Source organism: Diadema antillarum, unplaced genomic scaffold (assembly GCF_040938485.1).
Source record: "Diadema antillarum isolate AM-2024a unplaced genomic scaffold, OU_Dant_1.0 seq00001174_RagTag, whole genome shotgun sequence".
NCBI classification, from domain to species: domain Eukaryota; kingdom Metazoa; phylum Echinodermata; class Echinoidea; order Diadematoida; family Diadematidae; genus Diadema; species Diadema antillarum.
This window is the reverse complement of record NW_027271977.1, coordinates 126,390-137,809: the sequence shown is the minus strand read 5'-3', so window position 1 is coordinate 137,809 and position 11,420 is coordinate 126,390. Positions and strand designations below refer to the sequence as shown.

General features: G+C 36.6%; 1 protein-coding gene across 1 annotated transcript in view; it reads right to left on the bottom strand.

Annotated features, from left to right (window-relative positions):
* Positions 1 to 2,196: 2,196 nt before the first annotated feature.
* LOC139744427 (E3 ubiquitin-protein ligase TRIM56-like) overlaps positions 2,197 to 11,420 on the bottom strand; it is a 51,067-nt gene continuing 41,843 nt past the window's right edge. The window contains exon 4 of the mRNA XM_071654865.1: positions 2,197 to 2,301. Within this exon, the coding sequence (XP_071510966.1) occupies positions 2,197 to 2,301 (105 nt within the window). The remainder of the gene's footprint in view (positions 2,302 to 11,420) is intronic.

Here is an 11,420-nt window from a genome sequence, read left to right as displayed (position 1 = left end):
ATGTGCTTACCAAGTATGCTTTACTTCCGGGTTGAATTTTGTTGATTTGTGTTTGGCTCCGAAGTACATTGATGTATTCGATCCCAAACTATTGCATGTTCAGATTGTAGAAGATTCCGACGCAGATTTTTGAATGTGGCCTTACTTTTTAGATTCAAACCGATAATTGATAGTTAGTCAAACGAAAGAGAGCTGTATTACGAAGCACTCACAAAATGGCGGGATGATTTATCAGAGGAAGTCTCTACTCACCGTGACCTTTTCCCTGCGACCCTCTGATGTATTCATAGTAGTGGGTTTTCCCACAGCTTAGATACCACCTCCCCTCTAAATGAAAGTAACAGCGCATGATATTTGAATGTTACTTTGTGTAGCAGGATGTTCTTGCGTGATTGAGTTTAGACGAGGACATGCTTAAAAGAAAAACATTTTAAAAAAAGTAGTGATATAGAATGAGCAGTTAACTCAATAATACTGTACCTATAAACATTATGATTAGGAGTAAATAAAAAAGAATGAAAGCGCTTCCTTTTCAGAAGAAAGAGAATTTGGGTGCCTCATGAATGTCTGATTTATGTGCGGAGATTACATTATTTTTCACGTATAGTCAAAAACAATATAATACAAACAGCTGTAGACACAATCTAGACAGAACCAGAGACTATCTTTGGTTGAACGAACACTTTCCGACGCAGCACAAAGTTGGAAACACACAAAAACATCACAATGTTATCTGAATAATGAAGGTCTATGCACTAATTTGATAATGCGACTGAAATGAATAGTGATGAGAATAATTAAATTATCGAATTGATTAAACTGAATTTAGCGAGTAGAGAAATTAGGACTTAATGGTCGGTAAAAACGTTCGACAAAGCCAGCATAAAATAAAATGAGTATAAAACAGCAAAACGAATAATTGAATAAATAAGTAAATGAATGAATGAATAAATAGAGGAATAGATCAATCAATAAATACATAAATAAAAGCGGAATAAGGGATGATGTGCTTCCCCACTGGAATTGATTGACTCGTAAGTCATATTATACATATACGAAAGAGGGTGGATATCGCGTTCTCTTCTTTAGAATGACTAATTACACTACCGGGAACAATGTAACTGGTTTATGGCGATACAAGATTGTAAAAATGAGATCGTCAGCTGTAAGTTGTCTGTAGTATATTGAGGATGCAATAAGATTGAATGTCGTGTGACCTTTGATCCTAACCGATGAATCTTGAGAATGAACCACCAATAAAGAGGGATGATACATATATGAAGAGTTTGTTCGCAAAAACCGATAAGTCCATATTTGCCAAATGGAGATATTTGCGATTAACGGTCAAGAAAAATAAAGACAATGATAAGAAAATTTTTGCTTCTTTTGACCATAACTTCAAAAATGTACCTTTATATGTAGTGACCAATATATCATTTAAAAGGTATTAGTTTGTATTATATGACAGAGACCGTACTTCAAAATCTTCAAAAATGGACTCATCGGTTTTTGCGAACAAACTCTTCATAAAATATATTGAATATTATTCAGAGTTCGACATTAAATGGTCGTCCGGTAGCCCGACTGGGTAATTTAGATTTGATATAGAGTCTTATGGTATTTCTCCTTTCTATCTCGGGCCACCAAAATATGAAACTTAAACATTTGGATATAGATTAATTTGAGAGGCCTATAAGGTATAATGTATATTAAATTCAACGTATAATATACATTATACATTCTTACCATACACTCTAATCAAACAGGGGTTCACGGAGCTGCAGCTCCTTGTCTGTGCAAGAGTGACTTGAACAAAAAAGAAGAAGAAGCTCGTTTCAAATGCACTGTTTCGAATTCATGCCTCAATATTATCTTCAGGCTAAACTATAAGAGGTAACAGAAAAGGAAGCATTTATATTTTCCAGAAAATGTTCATGTATAAGAAAGAAAGAAAACAAAATGACATACGGGAACTGGTAACAACAGTCAATTATGACGTATCGCCACAATCCAATATCAAGAGAAGAAGACGGAGAAGAAGAAGAAGGGGGAAATAGAAGAAATATTAGAATGATATCGGGACCAGAGTGTCGTGTATAGAGACGGCCAAAACATTTATGTCGAATCAAGTGATGTTGAAATATTAAATCATGGAATTTTTATGTCGGGACGTCATCATATCTGGTAAGGAAAGTCTCAGGGAACTTCCCTTAGGAGCGAGCTGGTGTAGCCGGGATGTTGTCGAGGCCTGGAGCTCACACCATCTCCGTCAAACCAGGGAGGTGAGGTCCTCTCACATCCCTGGTCAAAGCAGAAACCATCACTTGAACGGAATACCGAAGAGATGGCACCGATCACGCAGCCCCATCGGCAGACAACGTATCAACGGCGTACATTAAGTGGTCATGATGGTTAATGGTACTCTAGACTTCCCTGGTAAAGATACCGCCCTCTCTCGGCCACGGGATGCGCCAGCCCTGAGAAGATTTCTGGTGCATTAACCACGTTAACTTGAGGACTTTAATAAACAGAACTTTCACTCGCTTTGGATAGAGGATCATTCTACATGACATATTCAACCGATGTAGTGATCAATGTAGCAGTGTTGTAACGCTTACTCATAACAGATGGTTGATACCCTTGACGCCTTCGTATTGCGCTGCGCTTTAACTATAAAGTGATGGTATAGTTTTGGTTGAGTTTGGAATCCAGGGTTTAACTTCTTATAAGATGATGAGAAACTACTTATATGAAGTATGAAAGAGCACACAATTCTGAGAGGAATTCAAAGTTTATTTGACGAAAACTGGTTTTGAATTGGCTGAGATATTCAACAACAAAGCGGTCCCAGTAAAAGGTGCAATGGGTCCTACCTTTAAATAACACCAGTTTGAATCACTCTGTTTTTGATACCTCAGCCAAACAAAAAACGATTTTTATCAAATAAATTTTTACCCGGGAAGAGGCATATCTTTAGGTTAGTCATGAAGCGCGATAAAAAATCCACAATCTCGATCCATCGAGGGAGGGTATTCCAAAGGTCTTGAGTAATTTTCATACAAAATGCTCTCTTCAATATCTCAAGAATTATCCAAATTCTTAATCCCACGATGCGTGTGTCAGAAATTAGTCTTCATTTCCGTTCACCTCTTGTTTCGTCTGAACACCGTTGATTCAAAATAAAACACTGTGTTTGATTCAATTTAATTGAAATGAAATTTAATTTGATTTTATTGTTGGCAGAACAAAATATCTTACATTTTACTCTTATTTTACCACTGAAATAATGTTCATAATACATTGTGAGGGGAACAAAGTATCCAGTATTAAAGGCGACGCATTTTGATTGTATATTCGTCACTGTTATAACAAGACAATGTACTAAATTATAAAGGAAAGGAATGTGTATCCACTGTATACCGGATGGTCCACGAGGGGTTTCAGTATGTCGCTGCATGCAATATGCTCAAATTCTTGTGCAACATCCTCAAATATTGGCAACATGCTCAACATAAAATGTAACCAGCTTGTGAAAACATCAAGTTACTTCAAAAAAATTGTGTTTAAAACAAAACAACATTGAACGGAAACGGCACAGCGGGAAATACGTTGGGAAATACTGCGCGCTACGCACTCCTGATATGCACTTTGTGCACATACAATTTCCGCAATATTGTCTCATTTAGATTCTTGCAACATGCTCAAATTTCAATGTGTGGACCAACCTGTTTTACAAAAAATTGATTTACCCACAGAAAAGACAATGCTTGTGATACTGAGTCCCCTCTAAAAACAACAACACTACAACATAGTTTTATGGGAGACTCATACAAGACACAAGACTGATATGAAAACAGGACGAGATATGAGACAAGACTGTTAAGGCGAATCATATAAAATGTCTCTGCATCAACTGTATCATAAGTATGAATGTATTCGAAAACAAAATAAGATGAATTACTGGAATATTTGATGGTATACTTGTCTGCTCCAACCCACTGAGTCACCTTTTCCGACTCTGTATAAACTTTAAAGGACAAGTTCACCTTCATATACATGTGGATTGTGTGAATGCAACAATACTAGTAAAACACATCAGTGAAAGTTTGGGGAAAATTGGACAATCCGTTCGAAAGTTATGAATTTTTAAAGTATCTGCGCAGTCACTGCTGGATGAGAAGACTACTACAGTGTATGATGTCATATGCGTACAACAATATAAAGAAAATAAAAAGGGAATTTCACAAAACCTCACTTTTTGAATAAAGTGCACATTTCTTCGACTTGTTGCTGACATATGTTAAGGGTAATATTATTCCACCTGCCTTCTGAGAGAGAGAAGTCAAGTGTTCTTTTGTTATGCGAGAAAAGTGAAAATATGTTGAATCTTCTTTATTCTTTCTTTATATCGTTGTACACATGTGACATCACAAGCTATAGTAGTCTTCTCATTCAGCCTTGAGTGAGCAGAAACTTCAAAAATTCGTAACTTTTGAACAGATCGTCCGATTTTCCTATAAATCTCACTGATGTGTTCCACTAATATTGCTGCATTCACTCAACCTACACGTCTATGAAGGTGAACTTGTCCTTTAAGAACAGTGATGTCAATATAATCATGAGCTAAAATTAAAACAAAAATACGAAGGTGTCATCTGCCATAACTATAGCAGAAAGTGCTTCAGATGAGTTTACGTGTCGTGGAGGATTTGAATCAGTCTTCTCATTTCTTTTTAATTCATTTGAACAATACTTGACACCTTTGGACAAGTGGAATTTATGTTCTTATCTTTCATGGCAGACTTTGCAGTCGATTGTATCATGGTTACCGTACAGAAATTTCATGCAAAAATAACACAAAATACAATATTCTGTGCAACTTAACTAAAAGATCGAAAACAGCATTCTTTCATTAACTACACGTGTATCAGACATCACTTATTCTCTGGTTTTCATCTGATGTAATCACCACGATAAAAGCCCTTTGCATTGTATGTCACTGCCAATATATTTCAAGCAAGTTACATAGATGATATATGATTTTACCTCGGAATATACGTGTATAATAGAACAGCCTCACGAAGGAATGTACTAGCTTAAACCATCATAGAGAAACTTTGCATAGAAGACAAAAATCCAATTTATCTTATATTTTCAATACAGTCATCTACGTCATCAATGAAAAATGTTGTAATAATGGTCTGCGATTTCCGTTTATGCAGAAAGTGGTTTCAGGCATATAATAGTAAACATATTTTATATACTTTTTTGCATAACAATTCGATATAAATACGTGGAAGAACAGAATAGTACATGTGAGTAATACACTGAATTAAACTCAATTCCTTTAGCAATGTTCAAAATAAACGAGAACTCAATGAACAGACTCGGTACATCACAATAATGGTATCACAAATGTAACACTTCAAATGACTGCGCCGTAAAGAGAATAATAAGATTGTTCACGTGCCTCAATTTTTTCTAGTATCGATCGATACTGACGAGTGTCTCCTTGTGATTCACCCAAGCTACAATGACCGAATCATCTCGACACACAGCTGGATAGGCTGACATACTGTAAAACATAATATGTTCGCGGCACGAAATTTTCGCGAATTGCCACTGACGTTCAATGCATACAGTTTAGACAAGAAATTTTGCATGCATTTTAATTTCGCGAATCTTGGCGCTCGCGAAATTCGCAAAATCAAAATGCACGCTAGCATTCCTCGTTTTACAGTACCTTGTTTTGAAACACTCTTCTCACTTTGCTTGCAATAAAAAAGCAGCAAGAAAGCCTTTGACAAAGACTAAGGTGAAAGTCAAATACATCAAGGAGAAAAGGACTGCCATTTTTCCCAATACTTTGTTATTGGCGTACTGGTAATCCGTTTGATTTGATTTATTTTTCGCAGTAATCATACGATAGACCGATACAAACATGTCAAAAAGGTATGAACAATATTCATTTAAACAGTTCTTCATGGAAATGGTAAAATGCAGTAAATCATATGATATGAAAGTCAACCTATAGAAAGAACAGCTTTAATATGGCATAATGTATATACATTTCACACACACACACACACAAACACACACAAACACATGCACACAACAGCCAGAGTGATTAAAGGAAAATAAGTACAATGAAAATAATCAAAATAATTCACAATATGTATTATAGCCAATTATCACATCAAATGTTTCTAAGCTCTGTAAAGCGCTACTAAGCGCTTTTATGAAATACTTGGATTTACTTCTTCAAAAGATAATCTTATAACCTTATGTATTAACTACACCGCTCTACACACACTAACATAAATCTGTATTGTAGCCTAAGACTACTGCAGCGTTCTATCGCAAGATATGATTGATGTAGCCTACTTAGATAAAATGGTTACACTGTATCAAAATAATATGAATAGTAACGATTTTTATAATATGATTATAAACACTGACATGCAGAATGGTTACAGAACTATCGATATTCACCTATCATATAATAATCCAAAGCTACCTTGTTTCGACATGCAATATAAGGCTGAAGTAAGTTCTGGTTTTTTATTTGTGAAATGTTGGGTCTGTGTGAACCCTAATTACTTCTAACACAAAAACGCATAGCTTTCATTTGGAACAAGTATGATTTTGTGTTTTATACTGTATGGAGTTGCCCAGACAATGTTCCCATATGATTATCATGATTATGGCAAAACTAGTGAATTAGACAACATAAAATGAGTTTTCAACGGAAGATATAGTATCGTAATTTACGTTGAACACCAATCTTGCGTGCACCGGGGATAGATATACGTCCGATATGATCAGACGAATTTAAACATTCATTGGTAACGACGCCAAAAATTTGATACACGATTTTTGTTTAGTTGCATTTTCACCTGTGGTAAAAAAGAAAGAAAAAAGAAACAAATTTTTCCTAGGTTATATGCAACTCTAAAAATGAATAAGACTTGTTTTCGGCAAGTTCAGCGATAGCACATAGTTCCGGAAATAAACTGACACATTTCGGTGGTTCAGTATTCCGTTTCGAAATGAGACAGTTGTAATAAGTATGAGAAAAGAATAAGCTCATATCATACCCTCTTCCTGCTATGAACGTGACACATTAACTAAATTCTATTGCACCGTTAATATACATAGCCATTTGATATATATCGAATGTCAAATATATTTTGAATTATCATCAAGAATTGTAACCTTAATAATAAATGCATGAAAACCAGGTTAACTAGATTATAAGATACATATCCAGCATTTTATAAAAAGAAAAAAAAATGGAAAGATGTGTGAGACAACAGTGTACTATGATAATGTAGTGTAGCTGTTACATGTTTTGTTGATAGGTTCCGGCCGAACGGAGGTCAAGCATATATTTTTCCAGAGGGTAGGCAGTAAAACATTGATATCAGAAACCTTGACTAATTTCTTGCAAGCCGAGATCACACTCTAGCTACAGAGAAACATTATCAGACAGAAACATCAATGAAATAAATAAGATAAAAAATAGGCGAGAGAAAGAAAGAGGGTGAAAGAGAAGGGGATAAAGACGGTTGTGTGTGTGTGGGGGGGGGGGTGAAAAGGGAAACATATACAGTTACAGTGGAGAGTAGCTAGTAATTCATTTCATTTCGTGTGTACCATCTCGTATTTGTAGACATTTACCAAAGGTCAATAACGCCAAGGAGGTTCAATAGATGGAGTAACGACAGTCTTATTCACTTTGATCCCATGTTTAATACTGGCACTAAAAAAGCATTTTTTTCTTATCAGTATACAAGTGCTACACAGAGTGGAGCTGCCCCAATGTTCTAGGAAGACAATTGATTCATATGTCATAACATCATGACTTGTCACTCTCCTCTCCCAGGGAAGATTAATTATGTCCTTATGATGGTAATTTTACATTTCGCCGTCCCTTCTTACAAAGCGGGAGTGCTATACAGGCAGGTACAGGCACGGGGATGTGCGAATGAAAATTTCAAAATCGTACAAACAATTATGAAATAAAAATAAAAATTACTCGACTGTACACGTCTGTACACTAATCAGACATATGAATTCATAAAGAACTATATTTGAAAATGATGTGGTTTCATTTGACGGAAATATTGGAAAAGTGTTGAAACTGGTGAGGGCAAAATTTCAAACACTTTCACAACATGAAGCTCAGATTTACATTCGATAGCATACTTTTTGAAAGAATAGATTTTTGTTTCATATTATTAATCGTAAAATGATATTTCATTTCATTGATAGGGCCTAAATGAACAAGCAGAATAATAGCCAACATTATGGTAGAGGTCAAAATAAATTTTGAGATTGCTCAAAAAGATGGCGAAAGCGAACCCAATTATGGAAGGCACTCATGCACCTGTGGATTTTTTTTTTTGCATGAATAGAAAACTCGCAGTTGTTTGAATAATTACAGCCACTTGGAACACTTTATCTTTTAAACCTCCTTAAATAGTAAGACATTGTCACTGGGATTTTGCCCACTAGGAGAATAAGACTACACCTCTCGCTCATTAAGAAGGTTTAAGAGCGAAAGAAAATGGTGTCTCTGAATGAAAAGAATCATCAAATTAACTACCTGAGTGCTATACGGAGCGTCTTTTCCTCTTGACACAGTGGACAACATCATAGTAATAATAATTGTGAACTACTCTTAAAATGCTAAATCAGACAGACAAATATTTCGCTATCAAAATTAAATTATATGGATTTTCGGTTTTTGGACTCACATTATTTTACGCTGCTATGCTACAAGTCATAGAAAGCAAACCTCCTTTGTAATCACACTTCATGCAATATTACGCAGACAATACGGCGTGATTACGAACAGATTGATAATTCAACTACAACAAGAACAGTCAAGTATTTTCTCCATCAGTTAACCGTCAAATTGATCATAAAGTACAAGATATCATCTATTCTTCTTGCTTTAAGCAAGTTGTTACTCCATGCCATGTACACCAAAGGAATGACCAATAGGCAGAGAATTTTAGTTTCCCTCAAAATGTCTTCTTGATAGGAATATTGTATCATTGGTGGCGAGAACTGTAAACTACAGGAATACGTTTTTAATGAAGAAACATACTCGAAATAAATAGCTTTCTGCGGCCATTTTACACGATGAAATGAAATGAGTTGTTTGGACAAACGTATTTATATGACTTCATTTTTTTTTCTCGATTTGTCAAACAAACAAACAAACAAACAAAAAACTGTGGTCATATTTACTTTATGCTGTGTCAATTATGTACACTCTGTCTGGAGTCCAGAAATATATATCACCACTCTCTACCTCTATAGGTAGAGAGAACCCTCTGTAGCATAAATTGCTCCTTTCTAATAGTTTAAAATCAGTGATGACATTGTGTACGTACTCCAAATCGGACGTGTATCTATCGATACGGACAAGGGACTCAATGATATTGACCCAGGCTACGAGGACTGAATCATCTGGACTTACGGTGACCCCGTAGGAAAATATAGGTACTCTATTCTCCCTCATCAAGATGTTCTTCTCCTTCCCCCTTTTATCAACACATACAACATTGTCAAATCCATCATACACTATGAGGTTGTCCGTAGTTTGAAATGACAATAGGTAATAGTGTGGTGAAGGCCTATCCAACATTATTTCCATGACCGCCTTGCCACCGTGTGGAGTAAATACCTCGATTGTATGGGGATTGCTGTAACCCACGTAGATATTATCGTCTTTATCCACTAGGAGACTTTCAAGCCCAGTATATAAATCTACTCCAATATGCCAGTGTCCAAATATCATCTGCTCGAACGTGACGTCGAGCTTCTCCCACTGTGGTGTGAATAATGACAACTTTCGGCTTTCACCATGTACAACACTTCGACTATCAGATAGGAATGCAATATTAAAGATATTGACATCTTTCAACACCGTCTGCTCTAACTCGCCATCAAGGGAGTAGAGATGGATTCCTTCAGGTGATCCAATCGCCATCTTACCGTCTGGTGCGCGAGTCATAAACCGCACCCATTTACTTAGGGGAGTTTTGTATTTGTATGGAAGATCTACGTCTGCTCTAACATTCCATGTGTAACCTTCCAGCTCTCCAAGACAAAGTTCATTGACCTTCACTTCTTTACGAAATGAAATTTTCTTAGCTCGCTCAGTCACACCTCTCGGTGATTGGTCGCTAGGATCCTTTCTTCTCAGAATACTCTCCAAGTTCTCGCACAGCGTGTAGTGTGCAAACAAAGCGTCTTTTTCTAGCGATACCTTCACACCTTTAGTTACTAGCTCTTCCAAATCGTTCATCCGACGAATCATTCGCCGATTCCTTTTTTCCATATCATTTAATTCCTTCTCGAATTTTTCAGACCATCGTTTCACTTGACATTTTAGCGCTTCTCTTCTTTTAGACAATAGTTGCATGTATTCATTGTATGTCTTGTCGATGTCATCACTGATCTTTCTAAACGTGTTTGTTATTTCGTTGCGTTGTGTCTTTATGAATTCAATATGGGTTTCAACAATTGTTTTCTTTGATTTTACTCCTTCTCTCAACTTCTTGATATTTATCATAAATTTTTCCTCGTGGATGGCTGCTTCTTCGAGCTGATGACCAGCTTGCAAATGGTCCAACACTCCACACGTACAACAAATGTACTCCCGACATCCGGTACAGAAACAGTCTTCATCATATTTAGGGTGTTTCTTACACTTTCCTCGTCTCATCAGCGGAACTTTTCCCGAGAGCACTTCGCTCATGGGCACCACTTCGTGGTTTGAGACCGGCTTCCAGAGCGAGTGGACTTTCTCACACGATTCACACATGTATTTGCCGCAGTCCTGACAGTAGGACACAGCTGGCGGTTTTTCGTCTACCTCACAGACTGTGCATGTAGGATTCTTGCTTTTCACTTTATCCACAAGAGAACTCAGTGGTATGTTTGTTTGTAACTTACCCACACCTCCACTGGGTAAGGGCGTTCCTTTCCTGCATACAGGGCACGTCAGGTTTTGTTGGTCGAGCTGAATTTGAAAGATACGTTCCAAGCAGTCTTTGCAGAAAGTGTGTGAACATGCCAGTGACTGAGGCTGGTTGAAAAGTGACAGACAGATAGGACACTCCAGATTCTGGCTGATGACTTCACGAAACGTTGCCATGGTGTCTGTCTGTCGAACAAAGAAAGAGAAGCACGATGCGACATTGAGATAAATTTGTATTGGCAGAATTTAATCAAACAAGAAATCCATTATAAGAGGTAAATGTATCAACAAATATTAGCAGGTTTACGACACAAGAAAAGGAAAATTGACGACATATTGAGGCACAAGGTAATAATCATATGTCAGTGAATACTATTTATGATGTTTACTATAGTACTGTTTTATTTCCATGTACAACATCGCC